Below are 17581 nucleotides of genomic sequence, written 5' to 3'. Positions count from 1 at the left end.
TTAATTGTGATCATCATCGTAATAAAGAGCACTTTAGGAGTCACCGAAGAGTCGATCTTTTGCAGATTCCATAAGCCAATATAGATCAATTACCGAGGTGTGAGGTTTACATCACGCTAACCCTGCTTTTTTCTGGAGATATCGGACATACGTGCGTCTGTAAATCCATTCGTAAAACGCTGATCTCACGAGTCCATGGTTTTTCCATTATTGTAAGTGCAGCTCCGGAACGGGATCCGTGTCATCATAACGACAGAATCCAATGCGCTCTGCTCCGTGCAAGCAACCTTTGCGTGCTAGACTGACTGCTGCATAAGCGTGTACGGTACATTGGTACCACACGCACACGACTATACCCATGCATGCGGTATCCTGCCGGGCGTGATCGCATTTAAGGCGGCGCCCGGTTGTATACTAGTGCGCAAGTTTACTTCCGATAGTTACTCCATCAGTGCCCAGTTTTTCATTACTCGAGCACGATGCTGTTAACCCTTTTGACTCTCTTACGAAGCGAAAATTAGGTGTGACATTTGTCCAGTGTAATTTAAATAAAAATCATGTACGGTTTACTGTTGGAAGCTGTGGCCCTTTTCATCAAGAAAACCTACGGAATTGACCAATGGACTGCCATTCAGCGCGAGGCCAAACTCGAGGGCACCGAAGGCTTCGGCATTCATGAAATCTATTCTGAAAATCTTATCCCGAAAATTGTGGATGTAGCGTCACAGCAGCTTAACATATCAAAGGAGGATTTACTTATCCGCTTCGGAGCGGACTTTGTAGATTTTGTGGAACAGTATGGATATGAACGTATTTTGCGCGTGCTGGGCAGACATTTCCGGGACTTCCTAAACGGTTTAGATAACCTTCACGAGTAAGCAAAATATACCGGCTTATATAGAATCCATGGTAGAACCTAGCGCTAGCTAGCGCCGCTCTTTTCTACATGTCAGCGATATGTATAAGGTATATATGGTGAACGCTCTTCATTTTCGTGATACAAAGTATTGACAAATACGTGTGGATGCCAAATATTTTCGGTAAAAGCTGTTCAATAGTTATGTCTAATCTAACTGAATAATAATGTGTTTTATTGTGCAATAGGTATCTCCGTTTTGGCTACTCCAAGATCAAACCCCCTTCATTTTTTGTTGAAAAGGAAACTATGCATGGCCTTGTACTGCATTACAGAAGCCGCCGACGATATTCCGGTGCGTCAATGTAGTTTGCTGTTTAATTGGTTTGTGCACCCGATAAAAAATAAAACTAGAATCTTTGTGTAAAATTCTATGCTACATAACTGCGTCAGTGGTTGTGAGGACAATGGAACTGCACATAATCGTGAGAAATTTGACAGTTCTTCTTTAACTGGACATGCATACGTACGGTACTTCTACCGTTTTTTTTGCAGGCTACATTAACTATGTATGCGGGCAGCTGAAAGCCGTGGCCAAAAAGTTCTACAGGAAGGATATCGACATAGAGGTTCTGTCGCATAATGTTATTGGCAGCCGGGTCCATGTAATATTCGATATTCAGTTCGACAACGAGGAATTCCTGAAAATCTCTGCGGCTAGCAAGAGTTTCGTTATTGACCGCAGTTTATTAAGAGTCAAGTCCGACCTGTTCTTTCAGATGTTTCCCTTCCACATTGGTAATTGTGTACATAAAAAATTGGTTTTCCTTTAATCGCCATAAATCGAAAGTAAAAACGTTGCTTTTTGCAGTGTTCGATAGTGAGATGGTTATCAAGCATGTCGGGTGAGATTTCAAACGTTTATTTTACGCAAGCTTCTGTTTTAAACCAATGAATGGAAGTTGGTGCAACGAAGGTAATATTTTCAGATCGGGATTATATGCGGTTAAACCAGGTAAAAGATTTGCTGCCGGAGGCTGACCGGATTTCCGGGCACTTCCGTTTTTATTTCTTAATCACTTTCGTACGACGTTGACAGCTAATCCACTCGTGTCTTAAATAAGAATCGTGGAACACCTTCAAAAATATTTCAGCAGTTTTTTTACGTTGGAATTAATGTTTTAGAATGTGATCAAAAATCGAATTCTACATATCCTATAAATTTACATGTTACGTAAAAACCCTAATTTATTAAAGTGGCAGGGTGGTTCAATAGCATCTTTTAATAGATATAATCGGATACGATGTCACACATGTAAGTGCAGCGGTACGGTGTTTTTGATTTTTTGATTGTGTAGATCCGGATACAGAAACGCTGCAGTACACTAGCAGCAGTAAAAAAACGTACCATTAAATACTGACTGCGAGATGTTTTAAACGTACACAGGTGTTCACCCTCTTGAAACCCATGATCGACTTCACATGGGATCAGCTCATCATTCACGGTACTACGACGCATGGTCAACCCCGAAAGCTGCATTTCACGAGCCAGTGATTAATATTACTTTAATGAATTTTTACCAGTAAACAACGCGTTTGAATTGAAAACTATCGATCGGGTGCTGCGGAAGGCCGGAGTAACCGATCGCGATGCGGCAGGCGGCGGGGATAGTGACCTCGACCAAGGCAGTGAGTTTACCGGCTTCGAATCCCACCGTTTATTAAAAACTCAAGTGTTCGATATACATGGTGAAATCATTAATACATGTGATTATTCAATCGTTACCCGCTGCAGGCGCTTACGCTGATTCAGTAACCAATTTAAGCTTTATGTGTTGCAATGTTATCATTTATTCTCCCTTGTGTGTCATCCATCAGGCTCCGTCCACGGATCGAAGCTATCAAATGCGACTACTGCTGTCGAGGACAGCGATAGTGAGGATTCCGATACAATCCAGGGCGTCCATTTGCATTTAAAAGGTTTGCCGGAATTAATAATTTTGTTAAGAGTAAAACATTTAATTATTTTCTTCCTACGGGCTTTACACTTAGAAGGTGAAAAACTCGCAATATCAAACAGTTATTAAATAGTACTTTGGAATGTCATAGATTTTAGCATGCAATATGCAGTGTACGGTGCATATATTTTTAACCCAGTTAGTATGAGACTAACTGACTAACCGAAGCTAATCACAAATCCAATTTGCAGGACAGATGAAGCCGATGTCAAATTGGGACTGTTTCTGCTTTTTGGGGACCCTTGTGTAAGAGTGCTTTGTTCTTATTTATATAACCACTTGGATATTACGTTTTTGCCATTTTGACAAAACAAAATAAAGCTGATTTAATTACGCTAACTGATGAAACAGCTTTAGAATTCACATTTACTCGATATACTGTACGATTTGAACGGTAACCATATCATATATATATATCATCATATAATATAATACTTCATCTGGATGTTCACAAAAAACTCATACACACTTCTAGGATGACAGACTTGTCCGTTCTCTTTAAAGCGGGACTGTATCTAAATGATTTAAGGTGAGAATTGTAAAGATGTCCTTCTTAAGTTGGTTCCAGATGTCCAGAAGCGTTGTTTCTATTTAGTATGCATGACTCGAGCCGCGACCTTTTACTTGCTGGGACACAACAGGTATGTCACGAATGGTTATCGATTAATACACTGACGTGCAACGTTTGATGCAGCTTCAAAAGCTGGTAATAATCAATTGTGGTTATGTAATTGCAGTCTGCCGAACTCAAACTCGCACTTGATCAGGTAAACTGGGCTGTACAGTAATTATAATAAGTTGTTACCAACAGCATAAGATAATACTCTCCGGCAGGAACAACAAAAAAGTCAAATCCTGGAGGACAGCATGAAGCGGCTAGATGTAAGTGCTGACATGTGGAGCGAAGGGTTTTCACAGATTCGATTTTGGTGATTATTGACTTACATATTGGTTTATACAATTAAATTTCATAAAGAACACTGTAAACAAAACAGCAAAGCGTTCAAGAAAAGAGTATACTACACAATATGGATATGACGTACAGTATTACAATAAATTCAGTGCGACTTATGCTGGAACGATGTGCGTTATCATAACTTGAGTGTTTATTCCATCAAAATTCTACAGTGCGCGCATTTACATGTGTTGTTTAATCGCCACGACATGGAAGATTGCTGTGATTTGTAATACTGTGACCTTTCTTTGCAGGACGAAAGGCGAAGAGCAGCAGAATTGTTATACCAAATGATTCCTCGTCAGATTGCGGACCAACTGCGTAATGGGTAATGTTTTGTCAGAACAGACCGAGTTTGCAATTATTTAATCAAATTGACCGGCGTGTAGAATGAATGACCTTTTTTTGACAGTGTTCCGGCAGAAGACACGTGGCAGGTATGAATATAGTAACTGGGGCATTCTGAATTACAAGGTCGTGAATCCAAAAGCTGGCATTAATTTTACACGAGTTTTCCTTTTGTCACGACAGGTGTTTTCGTCTGTCAGCATACTATTCAGCGATATGTACCAGTTTGTCAATATTTGCGAAAGCCTTACGCCACTGGAAGTAGTATCGCTTTTGAATGCAATGTATGTGAGTTTTGATCGAAAGACAGAAGAGCACAATGTTTACAAGGTGAGAACACACTAGTACATCTGCATCGTTATGACAATTTTAAACAATACCTTTAAGCCTTGCAACCAACTATGTAATCAAAAATTTAGAAGCAAGATAACAATTCTAATGCAAAAAGCCTTCTTGACGAGTTTTGTGAAATTATATTTTTGTATGAGTGCAGCTTACGCCTCATTAGAATGGGTTTATCAAAACCGATTCTTAGGTTTCTTAGTATTCAAAAGAGTGCGAAACTTTTCAGGTGGAGACCGTTAATGACAGTTACATGATTGTTGCGGGTGCCCCAGTTCCAGATAGCCAACATTGCTCTAGGATATGTGACATGGCGCTGTCCATGTTAGCAGATATTCAAAATGTTATTAATCCATCCACAGGAAAACATGTCACAATAAGAGTTGGTAAGCGTTGGTCTATTAATCCAATTTTTATAGTCCAACGATGGAATATAACATTATATTTATGATTACTTTATTACAAGTTTGTAAGAGGCACGGTGCTTACTATCGCAGATGCGAATTCAGTGGCATTCAAAAACTTAATTATATTGGATAGTGGGAACCATATGAAGAAGATATGATAACACTGCTTAATTCAAAATTTTGGATAAGGCAACATGCATAGGTACTCATATGAGAAGCTACAACTGTCTGTTTTGGATAGGAATACACAGTGGAACAATTGTGGGTGGTGTTGTGGGATTGCGGACGCCGAGATTTTGTTTGTTCGGCGACCCGGTAAATACGGCAAGCAGGATGCAGTCTTCGGGCGAGGTATACGATAGATCAAACTTAGTACTTAAATCTGTTTAATAAAACGGTTTCCTACAGCAATTTAGACTACGTCATTTAATAATTTTATCTTATACTGAACGTTTGCTTAAACGACCTTTTTTAACGCCTATACTTCTCAACAGCCGATGAAGATTCATGCTAGCGAAGCCACTGCCGAAAATTTGGACAGCAACATCTATCAGATTATTGAACGCGGAACAATCGACGTTAAAGTATGTAAATCAATTATTAAAATCAAATTTTATAAAAAAATTTATACTACTGTAGTAACAGGAAGTAATATTGCAGGGAAAGGGGTCGATGAAGACCTATTGGATTTTAGGCAAATCAGCATAATACAGCTTCATAACCGGCATTGCCGTTTATACTTGGACCTTTGGACGTTCGGAGAAACTGAAGCCACACCTCAAAAAGCAATATTTGCGAAAACCAATCAATGTTTTATTGTAGTAAATTTATGTACACTAGAGCCCAGTTTGATAACGATCTGGTGCAATTCGTAAAGACAACTACGAAATTGGAAACGATTATGATTTTGCTTTAAATAATCGGATATATTGCACGATCACTTATTCTGTAATCAGTGATTGGTATGAACCACGAAAATCGCGATGTATCATGTATGTTTGGTTCTTAATGTTAAAAATAGAAGAATAATATTCAGGGAAAAATATTCAAGGTCCTTTAAAATCTAATAACATACTGATTTGATAAAATACAGATTGTGAGAAGACATATTTATTGTTTTTAAAAGATATGACATGGTCATGGGCTCATGGAACGGAGCATTCGTATTGCGGGAAATGCGAAAGCTTTTTCTGCGCCGTATATATAACAACAACGTATTGTCGGTTTAGTCAGATTTAACGTATGCTCGTATCTCTCAAAGTTTTAAAATGAAATACATGTATGGACGTGGCTTTGCTATCTGGATTGTTTGTTGTACATCAAATTAATCAGAGCTGAAAGTCTTGCACGATAGCACTGCTGATACATGAGTCGTTAATTCATTAGACATCTGACCCAAATTAACCGGTAAACTGACCAATGGATGTGTTAAATGTTTGGATGTAGTTCGTTTTTGCATTAACAATCGTTTGTCAATCGCAACTAACTTGTGCTGCGTACAGGCTTGCAAGGAAAAAATTGGCAAAAATGTTGATGACAACTTTCATTTTCTGTAACTGCAGATAATTAATGTTCAGTTGCTAATATTCTCAGCCGATAACGCAGTTATATATATCCGTGCTACATTTGCGGAGAATTTACAGCGGCACCGGCTAATTGCTGTATCAGGATGAGAGCGTCCGCTCTGTCAAACACATGTGCCAGGATCAGAAGGACACGTGCCATGCCGATTTTCATATCCCACTTCCTTTTAATAGGTAACATTGTTATACCTAGCTCTGAATAGATCTATAACAAAGTTGTATTGGTTTTCTTTACAGTTCTTAGTTTTCTATCGCTTGCTTATTGTGATTATACGACTACTGACGGACCCACCACAACGCCGGGTAAGTCAAGTGATTATGCAGTTACCGACCGTGAAGTTCGGTTACTACAGTACGATTACTGTACTGCTACAAAACTACTGCTTCCCAATTCTAATTTTCAAAACTCAAACGAGCGATACCTTTATTTTTAGTTTTATTACGAAATCCTTCCTTCTACAAAACTATAAACGTTCTCAGATGTTTTCCGGTTTTGCATATATTATAGCTACCGATGCAATCGACTGCAGCGACCTGAGCCGAATTTCAGTTAAAATACATACTTATATATAACTTGCTTTTGGATAACCAAATAAAGATTGTGTGTGCAATTTCAGAACCACCTATCACATGGTTTGATTGCCCTGACCAATATTCTTATCACCCACATCCAGCAAGTAAGGATCAGAACATCGTTTTTCTAATGCGCACTTTTGTTAAACTACTCATTGCTTGATGCGCGTAAAACAACGAGTAAACCACGAATAAATGTTGTTTTACAGATTGTACCCAATACATCATTTGCGTTTTTGGGAAAGCTTATTTAAGAGCTTGCGAAGGAGGATTGAACTGGAACGATCAGCTGAAGGTTGGCATTAACGTGTTTATGTTTAGTTAATTTAGATTTACGAAGTGCGTAATGAGTGAATTCATAGGCTTCGTATTTAAATAATTATTATTTTTGCGATGAAAAGTCTTCTGAAAAAATTTATTCTGCGTTCAGAATAAATAATATCCAGGAGACTCCTTACTCACATTAATGATGACTGTGGATAGGGCAACATGCATGCCTTTTCTTTGTTATTTGATAGATTTGCGACTGGCCTAATCCCAAAACAACATGTCAACAAGTCGACGAAAGTAAGTCCAGCGATGATTTTTAAAGTTTATGTAATATAAAAAATGTTTCATTGTGTTTGTGTCCTTCATTGTGTAAGATAAAAATAACATCAAACATTCAATGACAAAATGCTGACCTTTGTTTATGGCTAATTTCCAGATACTGCCTACCGACCGGTAGCTTCGCCGACCGTCACCGCTCCGCCGTTATCCGATGACGATAATTCACAAAGAGACGATTACCAAACAGAAACACAGGGCCGCTACCGTGGATCGCAAGGTTTCAGTCATTTTAAGCCGGATGAAGACGCTGCAAAGGATCAGCTAACATCATTCGCCGGGAAAAAAGTCGTGTACTTCGACGCACCGACGGATGCAAGTAATGGAGACGCATCTGCATCCGATAACTCATTGGGCTCTACCAAACCCGACGGTGACGACGGCGGGCAGCCGGCTCCTGGTCAAGACATGTACAGCAGTGAGCAAAGGGCACCTCCAAAGAAAAAATCTGCAGGACCTCAAGTGATGCCCATTGGTCAGTTAAGCGGCTTTTCATCCGCCAATCGTGGCGCGCCACAACGAATGAGTTCATGGGATACCGGAAACGATGATTTTCCACAAGGAGACGGTCCAGATTCGCAACAAGCTCCAATGACCCCACCTGCTCCGCCGGCCGGTAAACCAAAGAGAGGTAGAGCACCAATGAGCGCTCAAGCCAGTTCGCCATCCGGTGGTAATCCTCCACCATGGGCGCAAGTGGCGCTGCAACGCAAAAAGGGCGGGGCGTCATCGTACACGCCTCCCGATGATGCGGCTCAGGATATCCCAGCACCAATCAAAAGCCAACCGCCCAAAGGCAACCGTATGGATCCGCCTCCGTGGTTGCAACAACAAAAACCAAGTGGTCGCAGCCCGCCTCGCAACGCGGCTCGGAACCGTGGCCCAGATGCAGCGGCGAACGGCGATGAAACAGAAGCCAGTCTGAACCGTCCGCAGAACAATTTCCCGCCCAAACAAACATCCGGTGCTCAACGAGATTACCAACCTCCGCCGCGCCGAACCAGCCAACCAGACCAAAATAATCGCAATGCACCGTCCGATAACCGCAGGATTATGCCGCAAACGTACCAACCCGACTCCGACAACCAGGTCAACGACGGCCCGCCTCCACGTAGTTCTCAGCAAGCTCCTTCACAAGGGTTTATTCCAAACGCACCACCTCGGTCAAGACAACCGCCACAAGGCGCTGCACAAAGTGCTCCACGACGAGCGTCGCCCAGTTCCGAACCGACGAGCTACCAAGGAAACATGCTTGGAAACTCCAAGCCAAGGTCACAGCCACCGCCGAAACCCTCCAATCGACGCGGCCCTACGGATTTCAGCAGTAATGATGCCGGTGCTGATTTCTCTTCCCGAAGACAGCAACGCCCTGTTTTTGGAGAGGATCAAGCAAATCCACAGGACAGACCAAGATTTCCCAATCCCGCAAGCACCAACAGCGATGACGAATCCAGCTCATCGCTGGCCATGGGGCAACCTGAACGAATAAATTCTAGACCGCCTCCTAAAGTGAGCAGAATGCCGCCGCCACCGTCTCGACAGGTATCGGGCGACGGTGACGACGAAAGTCAGAGTATTCCAAGTCGTTTTGGACCCCCCGCCTCGCAGTCGGACGATCAGATGCAGCAGCCGCGCCCATTCAGTCAACAACGAAACGGCCCGCCCAGCTCCAGTTCCAAACAACGAAGCTCCCAAAGCCGACAGCGTCCTCCGACTTCTCAACCGCAACAAGTGTTTTCGAGAGCACAGTCCAGTAGTTTTAGTTCGGACGGCGATTCTGAGCAATGGAGCAGCGGGTTTTCCAAACAATCACAAAGGTCACCACAACCCGTTAAGCAGTTCGGAAGCAACCCATCAGTTCTCGACGAGGTTAACGATGGGCCGAGCAAAATCGGAGCCCACACCGATGAGGATAGCGGTCCCGATGGACCGAGCAGCTTTGATATTCCCAAACGTATTTGGGGATTCGGCAGCAGAGGACAGGGAGGAGGGCCACCGGATATGTTCGGACCGCCGCCGCAGCCACCAGGATTTGGAGTGTTTTCTGGTGATTCCGGGGATGATCAGCCATCCGGGTCAAATTTCGACTTTCACAGATATAGGGAATTCTACGAGGGGATTTAGGTGGTTTGGGTAATAAAATTGGTACGTTGATTGACAGGTTAAAAAATTCTTAAGCAATTAAGCATGCGCGTGGTCGAAGTAACGCTATACATGCAACTGCATACCAAGAAGCAGTTTTTACTCTACCCTAAGTCTACAAATGCAGCAATAACTTTCAGAACATTTATTGAATTATTGGTAGCGTAATTGTATTGTATCGATATCATTTTGTGCTGGGTTCCTTTTTGCTGTACTTTTCTCATAAAATGTGCAGTGCCGGTGTCCTTGTGTTCTTCTTTGCATGTAAAAGAAGTGCGAAATACCGTCTGGATTATGCTTACAATTATTTACGGATGCATGGTTGCTCAATCTTACTTGTATAGAAGCATACCTTATGTGTTGTAACCAGAATCTCGACCTTGTTTCAGATGTTTCTGCAGTATAACAAGGCTTATCGGAAACTATGTGAATAGCACCGAAACTAAAAAAATGACATGCGTGTATGTTTTGACGTGCTTGTTGCGGTTTACAATGACGAAATCTAAATTTTGGCCGGCTGCAGTAAACAAATAGCCGTTATACGACATACGAGTGAATTTGATTAGTCGTTAGTTACATTAGTTAGAGAGCAGGATTGTTTTGCTTCGTTTTCAGGATTCCTTCGTGGTAATTAACGGCAATAGCGTTGAGTATAGAAGTACTATAGCCGTTTTGCTTACTACGACAACTGGGACGCTTTTTACAAAGAATTAACCAGTTTCCATCCAATGTGTTCGATTACGCACTCCTAAAAAATCTCTCGATACCACAAGTTACCGGAACTAACACATGACCATGATACATGATTTTAGCAAAAACAAGATAATTATGGATTAAGTCGTGACAATGGCGCTTAAACAAAAAATGAACGCACAATAACCACAGCACACAGCATTATACACAATTTGCCATAGACCACCGTAACCGTAACACGCTTGTGCGATGTGCGAAAATACGTTCCAGAAAATCGTGGTCATCTTTCTGACCACATCAAAAATCGCCGTAATTTTTTGTGCGCTACTCGTAGTAGTACTACAGTTCGCAGCAACTTGGCTAAACCTTTATGTTGATTATGCTAAAACTGCTAAAACAAATTATTGCATGAGCCGGTCACAGATCGCCGATGTCATGGTTATTGCCTATCATTGCAGTTTTGCTACTTGTGATATTTCGGGATCTGTGGTATTCCACCAGCAACAGACGCGAATTCCGCGAACTCACATCATTTCCTGTCAGAACTCTTACGAATGCCACCCACCAAGATTTGAGTTTTCCAGGTACGAATAAAGTATTTAATCACGTAATACTGTACGCATATGAGAAGACAGAGAGAATAACGCTTTCTTCTTCTTATTATCTACGGACATTACGGACATAATATCAACAGCAATCCATATTGCGTTAAGAACTGTATACTGTAGAATTTGTCTCATTCTACTATCTAATTTAAACAGGTACACTTACTGCAGTTACATTTTTTACGTTCAAAACGGTGCAGTGATGGCACACAAAACAGCTAGTCGAACTTATTGTTAATTAAAATTTTTTTACTGTAATTTTACTATTATTCACCGTCACACCGACTACGCACAGTTATATATATGTTGTAGTTTCGCACATTGCAATAACATGCTAACAGGTATTATATATTGTGCATGCGCACATACGTATAAAGGCCGGCTAATTGTAATTTACATCGCTACGAATATCTTACCAAAACTATCTAATGAATAAAGATTTCTCAAACCTACAGAAATTTACCTACCGAATCTGATCGTAATAATATCAGTATAACATTTACGTGGGTGCATTGGTTTGCGAACAACCATCGTTGAGCAACGATGAGCATCGCAAATAATTTGGAACTCGAAGCTGACATCGCCGAAGTGTGACGGTATATAAACCCAGTTGAGACCATGCCATTCCGAATCAGAACTATGTCAAACAACGTTTCCTCTTTGTACAATTAGCATAATCATCATTTACCTAAGAGTAGATGTCAAAATGCGGTTCAACCGTTTTACTCACAAATTTGTGATATTATCATATCTTATATTATTGCTATTCCGTAAGTAATTGCAGCTGATGAAAAGTTGATGTCTTTTGCTGACCGGTCGATGCGTGTTCTTAATTAAATTTTCGTCGCTATATAGTGATTTAAGTACTTCGCGTAATATTAGCTGACGAAATCCAAAGCAACTATGCAAAACTGTTTAATAGTTTTTAAAAAAATCTGTCCATTCACGGTTAACGAGTTTCTGAAAATTCAAATCGTGTTTTGAACATTGTTGCTGTTTTCAGTACTTGTAATAAATGTCACTGCCGATGGTACCTGTCCGGCCAAGTTTGGCTATTTCCCCGATCCTGCAGACTGCCAGGGGTAAGTCGTTAAAAGGTTGTTTAGTATTATATCAAACTGCGATAAAAGGATCGTTTTTAAAAAGCAGAACTATTTGCTGATATGCTGTCTTTGAAGAACTACAGGATGTTGCTGCTGTTAACTTTGCTGTTAACTTTTATAACTGTTAACTGTTATAAGGCATAAGCTATAATTTTGTCATGAGACATTTAGTCATACTACAAATGTAGTACAGACACAGCGGATAAATGCTTAGCGGATAAATGCTAAGCATTTATCCGCTGTGGTACAGATATGTATGGACACTGCTGCTTTCCGTTAAACTGGATGTACTGCATGTTGAGAGCCAGAGAAAACATAAAAAAGGACTAAGCAGAAACTCATCTATTTTTTTAACTTAGTAAATAATTAAATTAGAATGCCTTTTGCTTTACAACAATGGAAAGTAAGTTAAGTGAAGTATTACATGATATTTTTGTGGATATGCTTGTTTTGATATAATGCTAAGGCTCTTTAAGTGAGCACTGAACGGTTGATTTATACCAGTATCGACCTTTGAACGTCTAGAGTAGTATTCTACAAATACGACAGTCTTCGCTCAGTGAATGCGAATATTGTAGATACTTCATTTGCACATTTGGAAATGCCAAACCACGGAGATGTGGAACCGGGTAAATCCTGGAATATGTGTATACAGATTATACTCGAATATCAAGTTTGTACATTATATATCAAATATACTTCTTTAAAATTTGTTTTTGCCGAACAGACTTCATTATAAAACCACGACGCAGACTTGTGATAAGCCATCGGGTGATTGTACACAAGACGGAGGTAAATCCAGTTTTTTAGCCGATCCGCCCATTTCATGCTCTGATGAAATAAAAAACCGCATGCAGCTGTGGCATATTTTTATTTATGTTATATATGATTCAGATCAAGCGACACGGCCAAAGTATACCGGACCAATGATGAAAACCGGAAATGCTCCTCCCCAAACAGCTGCAGCACTTGCAACATCCGCTCCCACCGAAGCCGCACCCAGTGACCAGCAGGCGCCCACTCAGTTGGCCACACAAACGTCGGTTGATCAGCAGTATTCTCCAAATGCTAACAATCCTGACGACCAACAAGGACAATCCGCTGTAAACAATCCGCCACAGCCAGGAAACGTCAAGCAGATGTCGAAAAACGCCGACTTCTCCGCGCTGACCAATCGAAATTCAGGGCGTGACGCCGCTTTTGTTCCTAAATCCGTCACTGAAACGACTGCAGTTAACACGGTGAAGAAGCCCAGCTTCACCCAAATGAACGTGAAGCCATCGTTCAATAAACCAGATTTTTCAAAGCCAGCGCCGCAAAATCTGAATCCAGGGGACAAACCAAGCGCTACCGTGAAGACTCCGGTTAAAAGCAGCTACTCGGATGCCGTCAAATTAGCCTTCAACAGCAAGCCATCGTTCGGCGGTAAAAAGAAAGTCCCGGTTCAGCCCATTCCACCACCACCAACCGCGGCTGCGCCACCCGCACCGCTTCCCGATCGCGACAACAATCCGCCTCCCGAACAACCGAAACAGGACGTCAGTGATGGCCGAACGGGCGACGTCAACACGAACGACCAGAATGCGGACAATGCGCCGCCGCCGATGGCGCCCCGTCCACTCATTCCCAAAACTTTCCAACCGCGCCCGGCTGCAGCGAATAACCGGAATCCCGACGGTAACAGCTGGGGCCAAGATACACCGCCGGCGCAACCGAACCGCGGAAGTGACCGATGGTCACCGAAAAACCAAAACGACCAATCGGGTCAAGACGCGCCTGATGACCAACAAAGCCAAGACGGAGATGGGCGTGGCAGGTCCAGACCCGCCTTTGCCGCTTCGCAGATAGACCAGCAACCAGTGGACAACGCCATCAAACGGCCAGTCAACAATCGCAAACCACAGCGACCGCCACCGCTGTCACGGGAACGTAATCGCGCTCCACCAGAGGCTATTTCGCAGCCGGCCGACCAGAGCGCGTCGCAGTGTTCGGCGGACGTGTGTCAACTGCCAAATTGCATGTGTGGTGGTACGGGCATCCCAAATAAGATGCAAATTGCTGAAGTTCCGCAAATGGTGCTGTTAAGTTTCGATGCTGGTAAGTGGAACCAAACATCATGAACTCAAAAATTTTACAGCTCCAGCCGGTGCCCCTACAGTAAAATTTATGTAAGGCTTTATTTATAAAAGTGTTATTATTTCTGTTTTCTTTATTTTTGCAGAAATAAACGAAAGGAATCTTCCAATTTATGAGCAAATATTTCATAAGAATCGAAAGAATCCGAACGGTTGCAACCTCAAAGCAACCTTTTTTGGTGAGTATTGAATTTTGCGGTTTCTGTCAATTTTACCGTTACAAGCCAGCCTTCTGGTTGATATCACGTTTCTTTTGCAGTTAGCCACGAGTAAGTGCCATTAAAATCTGGTTCAACTGAGAATTAAAACAATGCGTGCAAACTGCAATCATTTGAAACTAGGTTCACAAACTACGGAATGGTGCGCTATTTGTACGAGAAAGGTAACCGGCAAGGACTGCGCAACATTTACGACCTCACACTCTATTCTCCGCTTTGTAATGTATAAATGTTTCTGCAGGTCACGAAATCGGCTCCCATTCTATTACGTAAAGATTTGCCAGAATCATACTCATGTGTACGTATGTTTTCCGAATTAAACATGCATGAACTGCAGACACGGAGTGGGAACCGGTTTCAAAGACGAACGAGCGTGGGAAACGGAAATGACCGGCGAAAAAGGCTTCCTGGCATCCTTCGCTTCCATTCGACCGGACGACATCAAGGGAGCAAGAGCCCCGCTTCTGGGAGGAGGTGGAGACGATCAATTTCAAGCGGTACGACTTTAATTCTGTCAAAATTACTTATTCCCAGTTTTCACATATCCTGGCTGACCACAGTTAGTCAATGGACAATTCACCTACGACAGCACCTTGGTCACTCCTACCTCCTCTAAAGCACCCTACTGGCCGTACACCCTGGACTACGGCGTCCCGCACGCCTGTGTGCAACCTCCTTGCCCGCAGCAAACATATGCCGGTTTATGGGAACTTCCGCTCAACCCCATCTACGGCCTATTTGGAGGTTTCCATCTTATTTCTCGTTAAATTCCCTATTATATTACTATGAAAGTCCTTTGTTTCAGAAAATTGTTACGAGGCGGATCGCTGCACGTTTGGAAGTACTGGGAATGAAGTATACAAATTAATGTACAGCAATTTCTACGACAAACACTATTCGACGAACAAAGCTCCGTTCCACCTGGCAATTCATGCGGACTGGTTAAAATACCCGCCACACCGGGAAGCGTTCGAAAGATTTTTAGATCTCGTCGCCACTATGCCAGATGTCTGGGTGGTGACCGGAAGTCAAGTAAGTAACTGGAGAAGTTTCTTTTTTCCCTATAAAGTTCATAAAGGATTTACCTGTACATTCGTTAGAAATTATGTTAATCGAAATCAAATGAATCCATAAATCGTTACGTATTATCCACCAGTATTTTAAAGCACATTCTTTTATTTTTCAGGCGGTTGCATGGATGCAGAATCCAACGCCCCTTTCCCAATTGACCAGCTTTGCGCCTTGGCAATGTAGCGCAGACGATGCCAGTCGACTGCCGCAGTGCGATACTATCAACGCATGCCCACTGACTTTTCGCAATCGATTGAGATACTTCTACACGTGCAGCGAATGCCCAGCGGAATTTCCGTGGCGACCAGAAGCAAAATAGGCGCAAGCATTTTGTTACCAAAATTAATAATTTAAAAAACGTAACCTTCTTTAGTATTAAAGAAAATTTCTCGTTAACATCACTTTACTAAAAGCACAAATAAAAAGATCAAAACAAAAATCGAAGATTACACATGGTAAGACTGGAGTTAAAAAGGTAACATTACAGTACAATAACACACTCTGGAAAACAATCGTTACCGGTGCATACCGAATGCAGAGAAATTCGAGGGTTGTGCATTTTTGCTAATAGAGTTTGTGTTAAGAGAAATATCTGCGGCATCCGACATGTTCATTTCCCTTCCAACTGGATTCGTGCTACAAAAAAAGAAAACTGATTCTGCCTGCGCTGGTTAATTCTAGGTTACTTGCGACATGTTGAGCGCAGATTACGACATTTTTGAGTTACATCAGTATTATTCTCGTTAATACAATTATTTAGTTTCTCCTGTATTTGCAAAACTGTTTCGCGGATGTGATCCGAAGTGCAATCTCTCGCACTTAAAGCATCGCACTGTCCAAGAACAACAGTATGTGAATACTGATAAGTAATGGGAATAAAACTCGAAGTACAAGCCGAACAAAAACTATCCAAGAAAACTTTCACAGCTGCAGTACCGCCAACTTCTGTCGTCGGAACGTTGCTTGTCACGCAAGTACGAATATTACGAACTTTATCTAAGTAATTTCTAGAAAATTTAACCATAGTATTTACTTAAAGGCAAAACGTTAAAATCGTCACTACCACTTGCCTGTTGCCAGCAATATCATCATCCAAAGAGCCAAAGATCCGCAAACGCGCTTCGTTATAAGCAGCCACTCGTTCCTCGTAGGTCTTTATTGGAAGTGAGGGAGCGACGGCCTTCTTTTCCTGACCAGGACGAGTCTGCATCGCTGGATCGCGTTTCAGTATTCGCACTTTGCCAATTTCGGGGGAGGAAGACAATTTCGTGACTGTGGATCTGCGAAACATTTAGGTACATCCCATACTTTGATCGACGCATTTTTTTGGTAATAAAAAGAAGTTTACGTTGTTCCCACTGCATCGTTTCGCGGAGATTCAGCTTGCGGGATCGGTTTTTCCTCGCTTTTCTTGAGGATCTTTTTGACCGTTTTCTTGGTCGCTGGCTGTGGAATCTATAGCCCCAAAGAAAACCGAAAAAACTGCAAACCTTTGTATGGTATTTGCGTTCTACAGAAAAACACGGAAATGCTAAAAGCCTCTAGAAAGTCTCAATGACATTTGCAAAAAAAGGGTTTCATAATATATGATCAGAGGCCAATTTCCGCCTTAGTGCACGTTTAGCTTCCTTACCGTCATCTCGTCAGCCAATTCTTCCCACGAGTCCCGGACGTCTTCCTCCGGATAACTGCTGGTTTTGTTCATAATACAGGTGAGATCATAATACAACAACAAATATAATTCCGTTTTGGTGCAATAATATAGCTTTGCAAGTTAAAATGAATCAATTGTCAATCTCCATTATAAAAGGTAAAAATACTGGAAAGATGTGGCGAAATCAACATTTACTAGCGCAAGCTCCGAGATAACCGAACGTACCGTACGTACGAGTGTAACGAGCACGAGTACGGCAGACGTAAATCCGA

The 17581-nt window shown here is 41.9% G+C and overlaps 4 protein-coding genes across 4 annotated transcripts; 3 read left to right on the top strand and 1 right to left on the bottom strand.

Moving 5' to 3' along the window:
* The first annotated feature begins 156 nt into the window (after positions 1-156).
* LOC129586296 (soluble guanylate cyclase 88E-like) lies at positions 157-5917 on the top strand. The gene is made up of 21 exons (XM_055479432.1): positions 157-874; positions 1105-1211; positions 1412-1654; positions 1728-1761; positions 1846-1871; positions 2146-2171; positions 2304-2361; positions 2441-2545; positions 2735-2836; positions 3066-3120; positions 3350-3403; positions 3470-3515; positions 3612-3641; positions 3709-3756; positions 4084-4157; positions 4242-4266; positions 4361-4507; positions 4749-4905; positions 5168-5277; positions 5421-5510; positions 5587-5917. Exons 1-21 carry the CDS (start codon positions 558-560, stop codon positions 5632-5634), a joined length of 1902 nt encoding a protein of 633 aa, XP_055335407.1. The 5' UTR covers positions 157-557; the 3' UTR covers positions 5635-5917.
* On the top strand, positions 5855-10249 carry LOC129586295 (nucleolar and coiled-body phosphoprotein 1-like). Its single transcript, XM_055479431.1, has 7 exons — positions 5855-5918; positions 6570-6683; positions 6747-6812; positions 7127-7186; positions 7292-7377; positions 7601-7649; positions 7789-10249. The coding sequence occupies exons 1-7, from the start codon at positions 5891-5893 to the stop codon at positions 9810-9812; spliced, it is 2427 nt and encodes an 808-aa protein (XP_055335406.1). The 5' UTR covers positions 5855-5890; the 3' UTR covers positions 9813-10249.
* Positions 10250-10810: 561 nt separating this feature from the next.
* Positions 10811-16195, top strand: LOC129586352 (uncharacterized). The gene is made up of 13 exons (XM_055479535.1): positions 10811-11107; positions 12132-12210; positions 12810-12860; positions 12959-13023; positions 13126-14328; positions 14453-14545; positions 14626-14635; positions 14708-14748; positions 14826-14853; positions 14922-15081; positions 15145-15328; positions 15390-15616; positions 15771-16195. The coding sequence occupies exons 1-13, from the start codon at positions 10954-10956 to the stop codon at positions 15972-15974; spliced, it is 2499 nt and encodes an 832-aa protein (XP_055335510.1). The 5' UTR covers positions 10811-10953; the 3' UTR covers positions 15975-16195.
* LOC129586174 (uncharacterized) lies at positions 15719-17520 on the bottom strand. The gene is made up of 4 exons (XM_055479227.1): positions 17289-17520; positions 17004-17110; positions 16726-16935; positions 15719-16291 (listed from the first exon to the last, which is right to left on the bottom strand). Exons 1-4 carry the CDS (start codon positions 17358-17360, stop codon positions 16171-16173), a joined length of 510 nt encoding a protein of 169 aa, XP_055335202.1. The 5' UTR covers positions 17361-17520; the 3' UTR covers positions 15719-16170.
* Between the last annotated feature and the right edge of the window lie 61 nt (positions 17521-17581).

The sequence above is a fragment of the Paramacrobiotus metropolitanus genome, unplaced genomic scaffold, assembly GCF_019649055.1.
Source record: "Paramacrobiotus metropolitanus isolate TYO unplaced genomic scaffold, Prichtersi_v1.0 Parri_scaffold0000020, whole genome shotgun sequence".
In the NCBI taxonomy this organism is placed as follows: domain Eukaryota; kingdom Metazoa; phylum Tardigrada; class Eutardigrada; order Parachela; family Macrobiotidae; genus Paramacrobiotus; species Paramacrobiotus metropolitanus.
Note: the sequence above shows the minus strand (reverse complement) of the source record. Positions and strands in the feature narration are given on the sequence as shown.

What these genes read in the sequence shown, in the direction of transcription:
- LOC129586295 (XM_055479431.1), top strand. Translation starts at nt 5,891, where the DNA reads ATGAACCACGAAAATCGCGATGTATCAT. An exon ending in CGGACCCACCACAACGCCGG is followed by an intron (nt 6,813 to 7,126) that starts GTAAGTCAAGTG and finishes GTGCAATTTCAG; the next exon opens with AACCACCTATCACATGGTTT. An exon ending in ATGTCAACAAGTCGACGAAA is followed by an intron (nt 7,650 to 7,788) that starts GTAAGTCCAGCG and finishes GCTAATTTCCAG; the next exon opens with ATACTGCCTACCGACCGGTA.
- LOC129586174 (XM_055479227.1), bottom strand. Translation starts at nt 17,360, where the DNA reads ATGAACAAAACCAGCAGTTATCCGGAGGAAGACGTCCGGGACTCGTGG. An exon ending in AACGATGCAGTGGGAACAAC is followed by an intron (nt 16,936 to 17,003) that starts GTAAACTTCTTT and finishes AATGTTTCGCAG; the next exon opens with ATCCACAGTCACGAAATTGT. An exon ending in GATGATATTGCTGGCAACAG is followed by an intron (nt 16,292 to 16,725) that starts GCAAGTGGTAGT and finishes CTTTTTTTGTAG; the next exon opens with CACGAATCCAGTTGGAAGGG.
- LOC129586296 (XM_055479432.1), top strand. Translation starts at nt 558, where the DNA reads ATGTACGGTTTACTGTTGGAAGCTGTGGCCCTTTTCATCAAGAAAACC. An exon ending in CGTCCATTTGCATTTAAAAG is followed by an intron (nt 2,837 to 3,065) that starts GTTTGCCGGAAT and finishes TCCAATTTGCAG; the next exon opens with GACAGATGAAGCCGATGTCA. An exon ending in ACATGTCACAATAAGAGTTG is followed by an intron (nt 4,906 to 5,167) that starts GTAAGCGTTGGT and finishes TGTTTTGGATAG; the next exon opens with GAATACACAGTGGAACAATT.
- LOC129586352 (XM_055479535.1), top strand. Translation starts at nt 10,954, where the DNA reads ATGTCATGGTTATTGCCTATCATTGCAGTTTTGCTACTTGTGATATTT. An exon ending in CCACGGAGATGTGGAACCGG is followed by an intron (nt 12,861 to 12,958) that starts GTAAATCCTGGA and finishes TTTGCCGAACAG; the next exon opens with ACTTCATTATAAAACCACGA. An exon ending in TGATTGTACACAAGACGGAG is followed by an intron (nt 13,024 to 13,125) that starts GTAAATCCAGTT and finishes TATATGATTCAG; the next exon opens with ATCAAGCGACACGGCCAAAG.